Raw genomic sequence first — 20184 nt, 5'->3', positions numbered from 1 at the left:
CGGGTTTTCTTTTGCCACTTACTCCATCTTTGAAAGCAGTTTCAATTTTCTCCCTTTTGGACACTATTATACTGAGTGTAGACAGAGGGATGTTTAGTCCATGCAATATGCACATGCTTCATGTGAAGATTACGGTCCACTCCTTGTACGATTTTTCAATTTTTTGCCATTGTAAATTTGTCTTAACTTGCTTCTCCTTATGAAAATTGCACAGCTAAGGGTCAGCCCCTTCTCCACATTTGAAACAGATCACACAGAACCACAAGGAACAATTCTGGCAACTAGCTTAGAACACACAGTTGAGAGCAGACTCTTCAGTACATTTATATGAAATAAAACCTTAGAATGCCAGACTTGCTGCTGCAATTGCCTGGTAAAAAACAGCTGACCACTTGGCAACCCAGCTGTTGCTCACCATTTGTTGGCATGGCTGCTGAAAATCTCCACTCGAGGGTTTACAACTTCCAAGAATCTTCACTCATGGGCTTCAGCAAGAGGACATTATTAAACTTATAATGCAACGAGATTAGTGAAAATTAAATCCCATGCCTAGAAGAAACTTAAGGGTTCTAAGTGGGAATCATAAACATGGTAAAGAGGATCTCTCTCTCCCTCTCCCCACACACACAGAGGTGTGCAAAACATAAGGACCAACACTATTTCTAAAGGTTACAATCACAAAACCAAATGAAACAGCCTGTGGTGATTTGCATAACTGTGGCCGTTCAGTAGAAAGCTGGTGCACATGCAAAAATTTGAATCATGATGAGAGGACTCACATAAACAGATAAAAGCAACAGTTCACCAGTTATGTGCAAATTCCCAAATGGCGGGCATGATTGTTACAGACGTTCAATTGGTTTCATACAGTGCTAAAGACAACAAAATGGCCAGTAGAAAACATCTGGATGACTTTACCTGAAGTTGAATAATTGGGAAGCTTGAAGTGCAAGGAGTGTGGCTGCAGAGTTCGGTATCATCCATAGAATCGTCTTACGTGCATGGTCGGTCTTCAGAACGACAGGTACAGTCAGTCCTCGTATAACACGTGTTTACACTACACGAATTTGATCATACACGATTTATAAATAGGGGAACGATATCTTATATAACACGAACCGAATTCCTTATGCACGATTCGCCTTTGTGTTTATAAGAAATGGCAGTCGAATGCGGAATCACCCCCAACCGAACGCAACACAATAGGAATGAAGAGAAGATTCTGAAAACGTATTTATGTTTTTTATATCAGTGAAGGGGAAACAAATTTCACCATAATAACTTAAAAACCCACACAATTCCAGCTATCGGTATTGTTGCAAATGCAATTTGATCGAGTTTACTACCAGTTTATAACAGATTCCACTAGCAGAAACGCAACTGGAAATTGTTTTTATTGTTTTATGGTAGTAACCCCTAGAAATGTGCTTTAGTAAAATGTGAGGTGTTAATTTTGTATCTCCGCCTTTACGGTGTTGTTTATTCAGTTGCTACACACGCGCAGCTTTGTTTATGTGTATCAAGCGTGCCTCCTCGTTTTGTAATTGTGCTTTATTCCCTAAAAATGAGTAAAATACTTAAAAGGTGTGAAAAGGAAGCGTCCTGGTGAAGACACTGCAGATTCAGAGAGAAAAAGAAAAGCAATATCGATAAACAGAGGCAGACTGGGTCAAAAATTCTTTCATAGCAGGAACAACTCAGTGTAATTAAAATCCATTAGATTAAGACAACGAATTGGAAGAGATGGAACGGCTGTCATCTGTTTGGATAGAAAAAACAAAAAACAAGTTTGCTTACAATAGAAGCAAAAGCATCAACAATATTTTATTACATAATCGTAATAAAATACGTAAGTATTTTATTACGATTATTTATTGTGTTTGGTAATGTTTTGGTTACAAATGTGTGTTCAATTGTGGGTGGTCGGCACCTAACCCTATTTTTCCCATAGCGCCTGTTGTTTATATTGCACGATTTTGCATTGCATGAGGGTTTCTAGGAACACAACTATTGTGCTATATGAGGACTGACTGTACAGCTGTTCGACGGACCATTGGTGGTCGTCCACGAAACACAATGCCCAATGATGGCCGCTATATATACTCCTACAGGCCAAGAGGGACTGACAACAGACAGCAGGATCCATTGCAAAACAGCTGCAGAGGACTCAGGATATTGTGGTTTACTGTGGCCAGGTGACTCCACAAAGGTGGACCGTTTGCCCAATGGCCAGTATGCTGTGTCCCTTTAACACCTGTCCATCGGAGACACCGTTTACAGTGGCGCAACGAACACAAGGACTGGACAGCAGCACAATGGGGTAAGGTACTCTTTGCTGACGAGAGTAGATTCAGTCTCAGCATCAATTCTGGACGTCAGCTAATCTGGCGAATGGCTGGCATACGGTATCACTCCGCAAACATCACTGAAAGGGATCAATATGGCGGTCGAGGTGTTCTTTTCTGAGGAGACATTATCTTGGATGGACGTACACAACTCCAGATACTGTAACCGGTGCGCGCTACTGTACTGAGGTAATCCTTCCCCCATGTGAGTCTGTTCCGAGGTGCCATTCCCCCGAGTTCGTGTTTATGGATGATAACGCCACATCCCATCGCACTGCAGCCGTTGATTTGCTTTTGGAAAGTGAGGACATTGTTCATATGGATTGGCCTGCCTGTTCCACCCGTATAAATCCCATCGAACACATATGGGACGCTCTGGGGAGACATCTAGCGGCACATCCACACCCACCAGAAAATGTTCACCAGCTGAAGATGCCGCTGACAGAGGAATGGATGATATTACCGCAAGAACTTATCAACAACATTGTTCTAAGTATGGACAGGCGGTGCAAAGCCTGCATCGACATTAGGGATGGCCTACTGATCACCACCTATCCTTTGTTCCATCTTTGGCAGTGATGCATCTGTATCATGGCAGCCAGTGCTATGTTGCCATTTTTGAATAAAGTCCCTCTGTACTGTTTTGTTTTCGTTGTTGTATCGGTATTGTTTCCTTCATTTCTGTACCTCACAAGGTTCTTTTGGTATGCTTTTCCCATATCCAGGCCACTCTTATGAGAAGCTACAGGTGAAAATCTGACTGGTCCTTAAGTTTTGCAAACCAGTGTAGTTAACAGAAACGGAACCAGGACTTCCAAAAACGATCACACTATGGCGGAGAATGTGCTAAGCATGAATGTACTAAAGAGATTCTGCTGTATATGGACAGTAAATAAATATAAAAAATTGTAGAAATATATGTGCATACTTTGGGAAATTTCATGCACTTCACAATTTTATAAACTGAAAAATAGGACTAATACTTTCACATTTATATTTCATATTCAAAATCTTTCATTTTTCAAAATAATTAATAAAATCTTTGTTTAATTAAATATAACATGTACAAAAAACAACTTTTAATTTACAAGTTTTTAGTATTAATTATTATTTATTTTTTTATGAAAACCTTTAAACAGTCTTTCAATAAATCATAATAAATTTGATTAAGATAAAAAAAAAAGCTATTTAGAATAGCCATTTAAATATCAGATATGAAACTTACAAAATATTTACCATTATTGTTTTTGGTAACTGGATCCTGTCAGCCATGTTATTAATTTCTTTGAAAGCATTGATAAGAGCCCTGTCTGAACTGCTCATCTGAAAAATTTATTATTCACATTTGTTAATAAAAACCAAGTTTGCCATATTTAGTTCTGTAAAGTGCAAACCATTATTTAGGATTAAATTGCAACTGCCTTAAATCATCACAATTAGTAATGGATAGCGAATGCTTAAAAAGCGGTACTCACCTTGAATTAATCTGCAATGGCTTACTTAAGCAGCGTAGTTAATATTTAGGTTGAATTGTTAAGTTGAAGGAAATTAAAAGGGGGGGACGTAGGTAAGTGTTGACTGAGTTAAAATAGGCGCAAGGAAACAGAAGTGTACACATCCAATCCTTGGTTGTCATTGAAGTAAAAGAAGCAAACGAATAATTGAAAACTAAATAGGAGAATACAGTGAAGCCAATAGTCGTTACGGGGACTTTCGTTGGTTAAAACATCTTCAGTTGGCAATGTGTGGAGAGTGAACGCGCGTGGTATTTAAGAAATAAATTATACTCTCATGATGCTTTTTTGACATGTGGGAATTTTAATCACGAGAGGTTCCAAATTGGGGAAAGATTGAAGGGGAGTTTGGAATTTAAAATGGTGCCGGTACCATTCAATAGCTAGGGCTTCATGTTGAAGTATTCTGTAGCTGGATTTTAGTTTAATGATAGAAATGGCAGAGTCAATGAGGGGGGGGGGGGTATGGTTGTGGGTCTGGGCATGAATTGTAAGTTCTGTGACAGATTGGTTAGACATGAGGCTATGGAAATGATAGTATGCACGGGTGTTGGATGTTTTTGATGAGCCAAATTTGGTAGTGGTACTTCCGATGTAACATGTATTACAGTTTGGTTGACAATTAATGAGGTATATTATATTATTGAGGTCGTTGGTAGGATATTTGTGTGTGTCTTTATAGGAGCTGAAGAAGGATCCTAATTTGCTGTAGGTGGAAAAAACAAGGGAGATATCAGTGTTGTTAAATAGACGGCGGAACTGTCCTACGAGTTCATTGTGATAAAGGAGGACTATGCGGATGTTTGTTTTATTGTTGTCTTTGGTTGGATTGTTAAGTATAATTTTATTTTTAGCGATGGAGATTGTGTTTAAAATAAGTTGGTGGGGATAACCTCTGGATATAAATTTGTCGGTGAGATATTGGATTTCATTGTAAAGGTCAGTTTGTGAGGAGCTGTACTTGATTGCATTGTGCACAATGCACTTTAGTGCATTGTGGATTTCGTTATATAAAACTGCTTTTTTAGTGTTTAGGGGGGTGATGAGAGGCAAAATGTTAAGTATTTACCAGTGTTTGTATTTTTCCTGAAAATTTTCGTATTTAATTTTGTGCCTATTATATAGATAGTGAGATTGAGGAAATTTATCTGATTGTTTTGTCCAATTTGAAGGGTGAATTTAAGTCTGTGGTATATAGAGTTGAGTTTTACAAAGAGGTTATCAATGATGGATCTGTTGCCTATTACAAGAATGTTGTTGGCATAGCGCATGTACAGTTTTAATTCAGGGGGGAAGGGGTGTAGAATTTGGCTCTCAATGGCGGCTAGATAAATTTCGGACAATGGGGCCAAAATGCCTAGGCCCATCGGTAGGCCAAATATTTGTTGAAAAAATTTTTTGTTAAATCTAAAATATTTTGCCTCTAATAGAAGGGTGGTGAGCTCAAGAAAGGGAGGTACGTTTTGTTAAGGTATCGTCTGTTTCTAAAAACTTGCGTAAGGCTTGTAAAGTAAATGGGATGTGGACATTAGTGTAGAGGGAAGTGATGTCATAGGAAGCTGAGATGTCTGTAACGGATATTGCAATATTATTGATTTTTTGAAAAGCTTGATTGGTGTTATTGATCTTGGATGTGGAAAATTTAGTAAGAGGGGTTATAATTTTGACCAGAAAGGAGGATAAATTAGCGAAAGCTGATTTGCTGTACGAAACAATTGGTCTTAAGGGATGGTCGGTTTTGTGTAACTTAATGATCCCAAACATGTGGGGGAGGATGTTATTACGGATTCCGATTTGCTGTAGTGTGAAAAGGTTGATTTCCTTATTTTGCCTGAGTTATCCGAGAATTATGTCGAGTTGGTTTTTGAGTTTTGTGATGTTATGGTTATTTTCAGGTCTGCTAAGATGGATTCTAATTTTTCGGTGTAGGTATCTTTATCTATTATAACAATCGACCTTTACAATGAAATCCAATATCTCACCGACAAATTTATATCCAGAGGTTACCCCCACCAACTTATTTTAAACACAATCTCCATCGCTAAAAATAAAATTAAACTTAACAATCCAACCAAAGACAACAATAAAACAAACATCCGCATAGTCCTCCCTTATCACAATGAACTCGTAGGACAGTTCTGCCGTCTATTTAACGACACTGATATCTCCCTTGTTTTTTCCACCTACAGCAAATTAGGATCCTTCTTCAGCTCCTATAAAGACACACACAAATATCCTACCAACGACCTCAATAATATAATATACCTCATTAATTGTCAACCAAACTGTAATACATGTTACATCGGAAGTACCACTACCAAATTTGGCTCATAAAAAACATCCAACACCCGTGCATACTATCATTTCCATAGCCTCATGTCTAACCAGTCTGTCACAGACTTACAATTCATGCCTAGACCCACAACCACACCCCCCTCATTGACTCTGCCATTTCTATCATTAAACTAAAATCCAGCTACAGAATACTTCAATATGAAGCCCTAGCTATTGAATGGTACCGGCACCATTCTAAATTCCAAACTCCCCTTCAATCTTTCCCCAATTTGGAACCTCTCATGATTAAAGTTCCCACATATCAAAAAAGGCATCACAAGAGTATAATTTATTTAAATACCATGTGCGTTCACGCTCCACACATTGCCAACTGAAGATGTTTTAACCAACGAAAGTCCCTGTAATGACTATTGGCTTCACTGTATTCACCTATTTAGTTTTCAATTATTCGTTTGCTTCTTTTACTTCAATGACAGCCAAGGATTGGATGTGTACACTTCTGTTTCCTTGCACCTATTTTAACTCAGTCAACACTTACCTATATCCCCACTTTTAATTTCCTTCAACTTAACAATTCAACCTAAACATTAACTACGCTGCCTAAGTAAGCCATCGCAGATTAATTCAAGGTGAGTACCGCTTTTTAAGCATTCGCTATCCTTTACTAGTCTATTAACACAGTACTTGAAGATCTCTAAAACTTCACATCATCACAATTATTAATATGTATTAAATATACCAGTTATATAAACACAAATATTACTGAATAGTTTTAATATAATTAATTCTAAATATAAGATGGCTGAAGCAAAACAAGTTTATCCCTCTTTTATATATGAAAAAAAAAAAAAAAAAACATTAGTAGCAATGTTTCAATCGCAGTAGTAGTAACAGAGGCATGTGATGCAAGAAAGCAAGCATATGAGCTTATGTAGCAACATCCCAAAACAAAAAAAAAAAAATCACACTTTCATTCCATCTGAAAGTTTGTCCAGTTCCTCCTTGAATTTATTTAAGCTATCATCTTCCACAACAACAGATGGAAGTTGTTCCTGCAATTAACCACACACTGGCTAAAGGCAAATTTCCACACATCTATTCTACAACTGTCTTTCATCATTTGAATTTATGCCCCCCCCCCCAAGGTTCATAATCTGAGCAAGTGGAAGAATCCCATCAGAATTCAGCGTGCTCAACCCAGTCAAGGCCTTATACACCTCAATCAGATCACCTCGCAGGTGCCTAGTCTCCAGAAGCTGCAATTTTCAGAATTTAAGCCTTTCTTGGTAAGAGGACCCCTTCGTCCCCCTCACCAATCTTGCTGCCCTTCTCTGCACATGCTCAAGCAACTCTACATCCTTCATAAAATGAAGCCTCCAGACCTGTACGCAGTACTCAAGGCCTGGCTTGACCACTGCCTTATACCAGGAGTGGCCAACAAGTCGATCAATCATGACGAATTTTAAATATATTAGTCAAAATCTTAATGTTATTATTATTATGCACTCCACTGCATATGCTTATTACAAATCTGTTGAACCATGTGACAGCCGCTAGGTTAGTCTAGTGAAAATTCACGCAGTTACATTGTGGAGAGCATAGTGTATGTGTCAAATTCTCATTTAGCTTACTTAATATTATTAATTAAGTAAGCTTTGATTTAAAACGAATACTACAAAAAAAGAGTGAAATGTATCATTTTCATCAAGAGCGGGAAATAGAAAACTTTTTTGTAATGATAAAAGAAAAATGCTGTTTCTTGATTTACAATGCTTCCATGGCTATACCCAAAAAAGGAAATTTAGAAAGGCACTTCAATGCATTCCATGGTAAATACCAATCAAATTTTACGCCCAATAGTGACCTCAGAAAAAATAAATTAAGAGAACTTAAATCCAGATTATTCGCACAATGAAATTTCTTCATGACACCTAATTTACAATCTAAAGCAGTAACTGTAGCATCATTTAAAATGAGTCATCTTCTTACAAAAAAATGCAAACCATTTTCTAATGGTCAATTCATCAAAGACGAATTTTTAGAAATAACAGATTCTCTTTTTGAAAATTTTAAGAACAAAAATGAAATGAAAAGTGCTCATCAAGATCTGCAATTATCTCGAAATACTGTAATGCAACACACTGAAAAAATGAGTAAAAATGTGAGCGAAGAACTGCATGCTCGTATTGCTAATTGTGTGTCCTTTTCTTTACAACTGGATGAATCTACAGACGGTCAGTAATACAGCTCAACTGCTCATTTTTATTTATATGGTTTTCAATGATTCTGCCTCTAGAGAAGAATTGCTGGGTATGGTTTTGTTAAAAGAAAGAACTAGAGGTCTTGATATATTTAATGCATTCAAAAATTTCATTGAAAATATTAAATTACCACTATTTAAGCTCATATCAATAATAACAGATGGAGCTAAAGCAATGACGGGGCATCTTAAAGGATTCATTGCATTGTGCCAAAAGGATGATGAATTCCCATATTTTTTGAGTTACAACTGTATCATCCACCAACAAGTTAGTCAGCAAAAGATTAAATACTAAAAGTGTTATGGACATAGCTTTCAAAGTCATGAATTCCATCAGAGGACAATCTCTTCAAAGGAGACTTTTCAAAATGCAACTCGATGAAAATGAACCAGATCTGATATTACACACAGATGTGAGGTGGCTGAGTCAGAGTAAGTTTCTACAGAGATTTCGAAATTTGCTGAATGAAATTAAAAAATTTGTTGATTAAAGGGGAGATGATTATCAGCAGCTACAAGGTACGAAGTGGTTGTGTGATCTGGCTTTTTTGGCAGATTTTACCAGTAAATTAAGTAATCTGAATTTGGAATTACAATGAAAAAATAAAAATGTGGGTGACATGATTAGTAGTATTTCTGCATATAAATATCAATTTTTGGAATTTGGCTAAGGATCTCAAAGAAGGGAAAAAAAAAAAAAAAAAAAAAAATGATCATTTTGCAAATATGCAAGATCATTTGCAAAAATATCCTGTTTTCGAATTTAATAGTGAGAAATATGTTTCAGAAATTGAGAATGCTGTGGTTGATTTTGAAACCAGATTCAGCGATTTTAAAACAATTGAAGACTGTTCTTATCCATTTAATGTTGATTTAGATACAAAACAAATTGCAGGAAAAAAAAAAAAAAAAAAACACGCTGAGATTTTTCACATGGAGAAAATATTACTTGAAGATGAAATTACTACATTGCAAAACAATATCTTCCTAAAAGCCAGATTATCAGAAAAAGACTTAGGGAAATATGTTTGCCGAGAAAAGTACCCAAATGTAAAAAAATGCAGTGAACTTTTAAATTCCTGTTTAGGTTACATTTTAATTTCATTCAAACAAATAAGGATGAAGAATTGCTCTACTCTTACAGACTTGCATACAGAAGCTTCTTTACAGTTGGCCTTATGACAGTATATCCCCGATTTTGAAAGCGTGGCAGATGACATGAAGACAAAACTTCACATAAATTAAAAATTTAAATATGTATGAATTTTAAATAAGGATTCTGAATTGTATTTAATTTTAAAATAACATTTTATAATATGTGTTGATTAACTTTTTTTAACCATGTGCAATGAAATTCTTGAGATGGTAGATCGTGGCACATTTTGAATTAAAAAAAAGTAGATTGATCACAAATTAAGTTGGCCACCCCTGCCTTATACAAAGGGATAATCACCTCAATTTCCCTACTAGCAAAATTCCTGTATATCATTGACAATATTCCATGATCTGCTCTGGCAGCCTGTTTGTATTGCTCAGAAAACTTCATACCTGACTGCACAATTACTCCCAGATATTTTTCATTTTCTACCACCTCAAGTGTAGTACTACACAGTTGGTATGTTTCTCTGGGGTTATTTCTACCCATATGCAGTACTTTGCATTTGGCAATGTTAAATGTCAGTTTCCACTTCTCAGCCCATCTGCACAAATTTTCAAGATCCTGTTGCAGTAGCACACTGCCATTACTGTCATTAACAACCCTGCCAACTTTTGTATCATCCACAAACTATGTATAATTCTATGCTTTGTGTAAAATACAGTAAACAACCTAAACTAAGTAAAATTAAGTAAACAGAATGAAATAAATTCTATTTACTTAATTTGAAAAACTTTTTATAAAAAAAAGTTTAACAATTTCACCTATTTCATCTATGATTACATGACAGTGATGAGGTATTAAAAAATCCTACTATAATCATGAAATTCACTATAGAAGGATCAATTAGCAAGGTAGGCCATGTCTGAACTGGAGATCACAAAATTTAATGAAAATTTCAAGTGGATAATTAATTTAATCTTTTGAAGGAGCTAATTTTAATTTTGTCTTCAGAGAGATAATTTCTTCTTTTATTTCAAAGAAACATATTACAAAGGATATACATGCTCATACTCACTGTTCTCCTATTTTGATATTTTGGCACACCAGCATCGTCAAAACTAGCTTCACCTGTACCTCTGCCAATTACTGTAGACAGGTCACTTCCATTTAATAATGGATTCTATTATAAAAAAAATAGAAAATAGTTTTAATCCAGTGACATAATATTAATGATGTAAATATAAATACAAATTACAGTACTTTGTTAAAAATGGAAACAACTTTACCTCAGCAGCACCAACTCTGGAAGGATCGTGATCAGCTTTTTCATTGCTGAAAGTTCGCCACTCTGATCCAACATCAACTACCCTGTATTTGAAAGTTTAAAATTGAAAAAACTGAATTCTCAACTGGCTTTTTGCCAGTTAATTAAAAACAAATTTCATACTAGGTAGCAAAAAAAATTATTCATAAATCTCAATGCTACTTATTAAAAAAAACCCTAAAATATCAGTTGGTTTTTGATTTGATCATAAATATAATCAGATCAAATTAATGCATTAATTTCAAATGTAACAGATTTCATTTAAAACTTAAGAATTTGCTTTACACAAGGTTTAACAAAAGTAAGACACCTAAAAATAGCAGTAACCTCCTGTGGCAGATTCCCGCACCAAAGCTGTTGTTGTTGTTACAGTAATACCCCGACTTACGCGAACTCAGAGTTACACGGTTCTTGATTTTTTTGTTTGGCAACACTGCAGCCCACTATCTTCAAGGTCGTTTATCATATGCTATCGATATACGGTGTGACGGCAGAGAGTGAGAGCAAAAGATGAACAAAATTCAACTTTGCTGCCGCATGAGCTGCACACACATATACAAGAATTTGTATTCCAACTGTTATATTTATATGTGTGCGTTCAAATTCGTGCTCAACTTTTGTTGGAAATTACATTGTTTTCACGAGAGAAATGGATTGCGTCGGTCGAGTTGTATATCGATGGCATATGAAAAACGACCCTCAGTGTTTCTCTTGCTGTGATATGCATTGGATGTGTTTCGAGCGAACTCTACGTGCACAATTACGATTCTACGATCGACGAAAGTTAAGATTGTTTTGTTATACATTTTCTAAACCCTTAAAAAAACTATGTCATTCAAACAAAGTAAATCTGATTCTCCTGCATCTAGTAAGAAAAGGAAAACTATATCTTTGGAATGTAAACTTAACATTATCAAGGATTTTGATAGCAGAATGAAAATTTGTGAATTGGCAAAGAAGTTTGAGCTACTGGAATCCATAGTAAGAACAATCATAAAAGATAAAGAATTCTTGAAGCTGTGAAAAATGCTCAATCATTGAACTCAAGCATAATTCGTAAATGTCATGGTATTATTGCTGAGATGGAAACTGCTGAAATTATGGTGTAATAATCAAGTAAAAGTGAAGAATTGTCCAGTCGATCAGAACACTGTGTGCTATCAAGCTAAGCTGATTTTTAAGAGGTTGAAAGAAGAAGCTGGGGAGGCAGGCAAAGATGAAAACTTTGTAGCTAGTAATGGTTAGTTCAACCAATTTAAAACTCGCTGTAACTGGCACAGTATCGCGGAGAGGCGGCAAGTGCTGATAAAGAAGCTGCGTCTTCTTTTCCTGAGACACTCAAGAAACCGTATTTAACGTGGATGAGACTGGCCTGTTATGGAAGATGCCTAAAAGAACTTTTATTGCGCACGAAGAAAAAAAAAAAAAAAAACTTTCCAGGCTTTAAGGTTTCCAAAGACCGATTGATAGTGATGGTTGGCAGGAATACAGCTGGTGACTGCAAGTTAAAACCTCTTAATTTATCGCTCCGAAAACCCAAGAGTTTTAAAAAATATATCTAAAATTAGCTTACCAGTGATTTCGAAGTCAAATCATAAAGCTTGAGTGACAGCTTCCGTTTTTGAGGACTGGTTTGGTCACCACTTCATACCCAAAGTCGAACGTTATTGCAAGTCTAAACAGATTCCATTTAGAGTGATGCTTCTTATTGACATTGCACCCAGTCACCCTCCTACCACCCTAATTAATTGATCCACATGTGAAAGTTGTGTTTTTGCCTCCAAACAGAGGCAAAAACACAACTTGCTTCAACCGATGGACCAGGGAGTCATCAAAACATTCAAGGCTTACTACATGACGTGTTCATTTGCATGTCTGAATGAAGCTATGAGACAAAATAGTGAGATATCTGTTAAAGACTTTTGGAAACAATTCAATGTTTTAGATGCCGTAAGAATCATTGAAGAATCTTGGGATGAAATTCACAAAAAGACATTGAATGGTGTCTGGAAGAAACTGTGTCCATTTTTTTTCAAAAACGAGACGAAAACAATGGCAGAAACTGATCATGTCACTCATGTGATAGAAGAAGTTGTTAATCTTGCCAGGCAATTAGATTTGGAAGTCAATTGATGTCAACAAGCTGTTGGATTCACATAGTCAGGAGCTGACAATGAATGAGCTCATAGAGATGCGTGAGCACGTCACTGAAGTATCCGACACTTCAGACCCAGTTCCACCAGAAAAGCACATGACAACTGCAAGCTTGACAGGTCTCAGCTCAATTGAAAAGGGCTTAAAAATTTTAGAAAACAGACTCCAACGAAGAACGCTTTATAGCTACAAAGCAAGGAATAAAAAAATTATTAGCTTGCTACGAAGAAATTCTGCGTGAAAAAAAATAAGGCGCTTGTCGTCAGACGAATGTTAGATTTTATGAAGCCATCGACATAAGTTTTTTACATAACTCATTTATTTTTTTAATACATATTTTGTATTAATATGCATAAAGAACTGCAATTTTATTAAATATTTTTCTTCTAAACTAATGTTTTTGTTAGTCTTTGGTCCCAATTAAACAAAATTTATATGTATTTATATGCAAAGTTGTACCCCAACTTACACAAATTTGAGTTAGGCGATTTTCGTCGGACCCACCTATCGCGTAACTTCGGGGGTATTACTGTATTCGGTTTTTAGGAGCATTAGCAACTAAGGCCATATTGCTCCGGGGATATGCGGTGGTCATTCCCTGACCTTTCCGCATCCTTCGTATTTGGTGGTCACGGGCTTGAACCAAGGAGGACCAAAGTAATTCTGATGAAACATTTCATGATATGCCCATCACAGAGTACCCTACAGATTGGTCATAATGCTTAAAAAAAGTAATTATATGTGGCATCCACGAAATACTGATTTTATAATTTGCTATATACTTGATGAAAGGCTAGGTCCATTGCCATAGGCATCATACAATGGACCTAATGCATAAAATTTCATTGCCGTAATAAAACTGGCATAATTTATTGACAGTTGCTATGTATAAAACTTCATCAGTACATATAACACTACAAGAACATATACTGATACAATATGACCAGTAAAAGTTCTGGGCATACCAAACTGCCAGTATATGATGGTACTTGTTTCACATCCAATCCTAAAGTCCAATAAAATTTTTGTTTAATGGAGTTGTTGTTGTTGTTATTTGGTTTTTTAGGTGCATTAGCAACTAAGGCCATATTGCTCTGGGGATATGCAGTGGCCATTCCATGACCTTTCTGCATCCTCCGTATTTGGTGGTCACGGGCTCAAATCCCGGTCTAATCAAGAAGCATGTGCTACGCACTGCTGCTCCTGCCCACCTGGCTATGGAGGTGCCTAATGGAGGAGGAGGAATAAATATGCAGAATTCTTGCAGCAAGATCACTGCACTTTCCTGCATTTTTCTTTCTTTTTTTTTTTTTTAATAATTTAGTAATGGTAAAGTCCAATGCAAAAGTATATAAAAATCCTCTCAAGGTGCACAACTTAACTAATGAAAATGTTAACAACTGATACATAGCATAAATGCAATAATCCTTTCATGGCTGAAAGCTAGGAATGCATCTCACATATTAATCATTTCAAACAAAGCTATCAAGGTGCTTTTATCATAGAATTGTGCCACAAATTAAGCATACTATAATAGTCAAATCTTAGTTCAGCCAACTATATATAGACATTATAAAAAGTCATCTTTTGGTGACATATTAATAGTAATAGAGGTATGTGATGCAAGAAAGCAAGCGTATGTAGCATCAGCCAAAAAAAAAAATTTCACACAACCATTCCCTCCAAAAGTTTGTCCAGTTCCTCCTTGAATTTATCTAAGCTATCAACTTCCACAACAACAGATGGAAGTTGGCAAATTTCAGCACATCTATTCTACAACTGTCTTTCCTCAATTTGAATTTGGTTTGTATTCTGAGTAAGCAGAAGAATCCCATCAGAATTCAGTATGCTCAACCCATTCAAGGCCTTATACACCTCAATCAGATCACCTCACAGGTGCCTAGTCTCCAGACGCTGCAATTTGCAGAACTTAAGCCTTTCTTGGTAAGGGGAACCCTTCAACCCCCTCATCAACCTTGTTGCCCTTCTCTGTACATGCTCAAGCAACTCTACATCCTTCCTAAAATGAGGCCTCCAGACCTGTACGCCGTACTCAAGGCATGGCGTGACCACTGCCTTATACAAAGGGATAATTACCTCCTTTTCCCTGCTAGTGAAATTCCTGATATCATTGACAATATCCCCATGTCAACTTTAAACTTCAGTTGCCACTTCTCAGCCCATCTGCCTGAATTTTCCAGATCTCGTTACAGTAGCATACTGTCTTTACTGTCATTAACAACCCTGCCAACCTTTGTATCATCTGCAAACTTCGACACTAAGCCTGATATACCTTCAATGTCATTGATGAACATCTCACTAAAAATTAAATAAAATGTTTGGGAAGGAGTGACAACAAATTAAGAGGGGAGATATTGTTTTGATCAAATTTAAAATTAAATTTTTAAATTAGTGATTGTTTCTTGGTACAGACAAATATCTCCAGAAATGCCTGATTCCAGGTAAATTTTTGCAGTGCAAAATTTGAAATGAGTCTCTTTCAAGTCACAGAATTAGGGATGATGTCTAGATCAGGTGATTTTCAAACATTATCATTAAATTAATCTATCTGTTTTGTCAGCATGAAGATAGGAATCTGAAAGCTAATACAACTGTATAACATTACAGGATATGGAAATATTTCAATGCAGAAACTGAAATCAAATAAAGTTTGGTCAAGCTACTATATTATTCCACAGGATCATTCCATACTTTTGAAAGATCGATGCCAAGTACTCTGCACCAAGGCTTGGGCTTATGTCCAATTTTGAAACAGATACTGTTATCCACAATTCAACCTAAGTTGCCAATATCTTTTTAAATTTTATTTGGATATGAATGCTTTTCAATCAAGCAAATAACTCTTACCCCCCCACTAAAGTTTTATCTAACTTTTTGTGAAATGACAAACTAAAGGTGTATGTAGCATTGACTGAACTCTGATTTCATTGGTATTGTTGCAAAACTTAAAACTCATAACTATAAAATATTTAAAATTAAAAAAAAAAAAAAAAAACTATAATCATCTAGTATAACCAATCTGAAGAATATCCATTAACCACAACCCTCTACCTTCTGCCATGCAGCCACCCAGCAATCCATCTTAGAACTTTATCAGTAATCACAACCTGTTCAAGCTTATACAGTAACCTCTCATGAGGGACAGAGTCAAATGCTTTGCAATAAACTATGTTGAAATTGTTCTCTAAATCCAGTTCACAAGTAACTGTGTCAAAATAGTCTACTAAGTTAGTTAAGCATGATTTACCCTTAACAAAGATATATTGTGTGTCCCTCAGAATGCGATATCTATCTAAATGTCCCTGGATTGCACTCAAACATTGCCTCTAAGATTTTTCCTACCACTGAAGTCAGACTAACTGGTCTATAGTTACCAACTTCACTCTTAGAACCACTTTTATGTATTGGTGATACATTGGCATTTCTCCAATCCAAAGGAATCTCCCCTGAATCCAAAGATGCCCTCATAATTAATCTCAATGGTTCAATACACTCCCTCACCCTCTCCGTCAAAACTACACGGTATATGCAATCAACTCCAGGAGCCTTACTTGGCTTTACGCTCAAAAGTTTTTCTAATAAACAATCATCTGTAGCTAAGACATCACTAATTTTATATGGCTCAGCCTCACTCGTACAGCCTTTTCTCAGCATGAAGGAATTCACATCAGTAAAGACCAATGCAAAGTTCCTATTCAAATCATCTGCAAAATCAGTTGGATTAACTTGTTAGATTTGTTGGTGCATCAGCATCTTAGCCTATAATGCACAGTTGGGTTATCTAAGACTTTCCTACACCCATTGCACAAGGGTCCAATCTGATTAGCTTTCTTTTTCCTTATATTGACATACACGAAAAATTCCTTGTCCTCAATCTTTGTTCTCTTAGCCAATGCTTTCTCACAAGCAGCCTGGGCTTCCCTGACCTTATTTGTGGTACTATTTCAGATCAACTTGTACCTCTTGTAGGCTTTAGTACTTTTCATTGCTCTGTAACTGTCCCGTGCTATCTTTCTCTGCTCTATTTGACCAGCCAGCTCCGCAGTCATCCATTTCGGCATCATTCTGTAAATATTTTCTTAAAGGTATGTATGTGTTGGTGGCTTCTGTGATTTTTGCTTTAAAAGTATTTCATAATGCAAAGGTATTTGCCATCTCTCAGCAACCTGAAGAAATTGAGCAACCTGCTCAATTCACAGATGACATACAGTGCCTTAAACTGTCAAAGTCGCCCTCTTCTGAAGTTAAAACCCATGCCTTTACCTTTAACTACTGAAACATCTTTTTTCACCTTCCAACTGATGATTGCATGATCACTTCCTGACAATGGTTCCTGTACTTTAAGAATGATGTCAAGAATATTCTTGCCCCAATTTTACTTTCTCCAATAAAAAAAAAGGTAAAGTGCAGCCATTATCAACCCACTGCAGGATAGAAGCCTCCTCAACAATTCATGCTGAGGGAAATGGACCATAATCTGCCACGCTGGTCTAGTGCAGGTTGGCAGATCGACCGTATTCAGCAGTCAGAGGCTTGAACCCCGGTCTACTCAAGGAGCGTGTGCTACTGTACTCCCGCTGCTAGTACAAATAATAATCATCTAGTTTATTTCAAAAAGATTTTCTGAATGGTGAGTTTCCCCCCCACTTATTCCAATCAATCTGGGGCAGATTAAAGTCACCCATAATTAAAACATTCACACTTGCCTGCTCATTCTGCACATAAAGATTTGTCACATTCTTCACAATCTTCCGGTCTGTAGATTATTCCCACTCTCATTGTTCCTTTGCTTCTAACTAACTCACACCACACGGATTCTATGCTGGTAGATGTAACTTCTGACTCAGTAAAAGCTCTTTTCGTGCTCAGGCTGCTTTTGACCCCTTCTATCTTCCCAACTTTACTAAATACATTATGCATACTGTAGTGGAACTCATCATCACCAATTTTCGGGTGGCACCACATTTCTGTTAGCTCTATTATATCAGCATTAGTTGTCCAAAAAAGGAGTTCAAATCCAATCATTTTACTGATAACACTCCTGACATTAGAAGATTACTACTCTGACACACCCCTTGATGTGTCAGAGTAGTAAACAAAAGACACCAGACACAAAACACTATGATCGATATCTAATCAGGAAATAACCTATGTAATAATTTACCTGTGCATTTGTAGTGCACGGCATTCTCAAGGTCGAATAAATATCACTATGCAATTTTTTTTTTTTTTTTTTATGTAAACCCCAAACGAGAGGTATTAGAACCTATAGTACTTAGTACCTGCATCTACATAAGTCACTTATGAAAAGGCCTTTTGCTTCGGTTTTCATAATGCATGAGGAATATCACTGCATCCCAAAGAACAGGACTAAAAAATATTTAACTGAAATATTTACAAATTATACAAATATTTAAAATATTTACAAAATACTCAACTATTTACAAATATAAAATATTCATTAATATACAAAATACGTTACAATGGAACATCAAATGTTAAAGAGTGAAGCATGTGCACGAGGTTGGTGAACGTTTTTTTTTTTTTTTTTTTTTTTTTTATGAAAACCCCAAACACGAAAGGTATCAAAAACCTATAGTACTTAGTACTGTGCATGGGTTGAAGGAGAAGTATGGGGGAAGGGGGATGCTGGAAACTTTGCTCTAGAGACTAAACATGGGTTTCACTACTTCAAGCCTCCAATAAGCAAAGTGGTGGTATTTCACCGGTTGATGAAAGTCATCTACCACCTAGAGTTATGGAGGCAGGTGTCAATAATTACTTGCATTTGTAGTGACGTAATTGTCTTGCCCTCTCATCACTAGGAGGTAAACTTTTTTAATGTATAGAGAGAAAACACCAAAGAAACCAAAGCATATGGAATTTTGAAACAAGATGGCTAATAAAGCTCTCTCTGCCAGATAGAGTGAACCCCCAGCTACCTGAACCAGACCATGGGGAGGTGGAGTTTCTTTAACGGATTTGATTCACAGAAAAAAGTGAGAAAATCAACTGTAAGGCACAAAATTAAGTCACATATCACAAAATACTTGCAAAAACCAACAGTGATCAAACCTCAATGGAACCTGGGCTGGCTAATAGGTACATATAAAAAAAAAAGTTTTGCTGACTAGCAATTGAGAAACACCAATCTAAAATTTACTCTTGCTATGGTCAATCACATAACTGAAGCATGCTCCACCTAGACAATGTACACACTTACCAAACTAGCTCTCTCCTTTTATGAAAATACAAAATGATCCCAAAGTTCAGGAGATACATGTTATGTCAAAAACTCTCATTTTTGCAACGATTGTTGCTTTACGTGAGGAAGGATGTTCTTCCTGTCATATTGCTTATAGAGTGTCTTGTAATCAGTTGATAGCAAGTAGATTTCTTTCCAAACTCAAGAATACTGGCTCTGCTGATAGGAAAAAAGGATACGAGTCTCTAGGCCAAAACAGGACTGCGTTTTGAAGCCCTTATGCCTTAAAAACTGTAAAGCTTCTTCATCTGTGCTGAAAAGAGAATGGGAAGAACACACAAGAGTGGTAGCAAGTGCAGTAAGTCATAAGACGCCTCTTCAAAAATGGATTTGAAGCCCGTCCTAAGAAGAAGTCCCTCCTCACGCAAAAAATGCAAAAGGCCTGATTAATTTGGTGTAAGGTGCATGTCAAATGGACCCCCGAGCAGTGGAAGACAGTTATTTTCTCGGATAAGAAGAAATTCAACCTGCATGGCTCTGATGGGAGACAAATTATTTGCCTTAGACGTGGTGAAGAATACCATCCAGACTATATGGTGTCTACGATGAAATTTCCTACCAGCCAAATGATATGGGGGTGCATTTCATATCGTGGGGTAGGTCACCTGCAGTTTATAAAAGGTTCCGTAAATGCGAATGGATATCTGGCTATATTGGAAGGCAAATTGCTACCAACCATTAGAGAACATTTCATTACAACAAATTAGAGAACTGTTGGCATCATGTGGAATCTGCAGTCCAGAAAGAAACCAAAGACCCTTCGTGAACTTCAGGAAGCCATAATTCATGTTTGGAACCAAGAACTATCAGTTGATTATCTTCAGAAATTGACCTTGTCAATGCCTCGATGGTGTGCTGCTGTCATCAGACAAGAGGCGGTTCAACTAAATATTCAACTAAACTTTTC

General features: G+C 36.6%; 1 protein-coding gene across 1 annotated transcript in view; it reads right to left on the bottom strand.

Annotated features, from left to right (window-relative positions):
- The window catches only part of TfIIB (transcription factor IIB), a 145118-nt gene that overhangs the window by 111778 nt on the left and 13156 nt on the right, over positions 1-20184 (bottom strand). Inside the window, exons 3-5 of the mRNA XM_090368585.1 lie at positions 10800-10881; positions 10589-10693; positions 3582-3668 (exon numbers count right to left, since the gene is read on the bottom strand). Coding sequence (XP_090224711.1) covers positions 3582-3668; positions 10589-10693; positions 10800-10881 — 274 coding nt within the window. The remainder of the gene's footprint in view (positions 1-3581; positions 3669-10588; positions 10694-10799; positions 10882-20184) is intronic.

This window comes from Mastigoproctus giganteus, chromosome 2 (genome assembly GCF_048544385.1).
Source record: "Mastigoproctus giganteus isolate SK-2022 chromosome 2, ASM4854438v1, whole genome shotgun sequence".
NCBI lineage: Eukaryota > Metazoa > Arthropoda > Arachnida > Uropygi > Thelyphonidae > Mastigoproctus > Mastigoproctus giganteus.
This window is presented reverse-complemented; position numbering and strand designations above follow the sequence as displayed.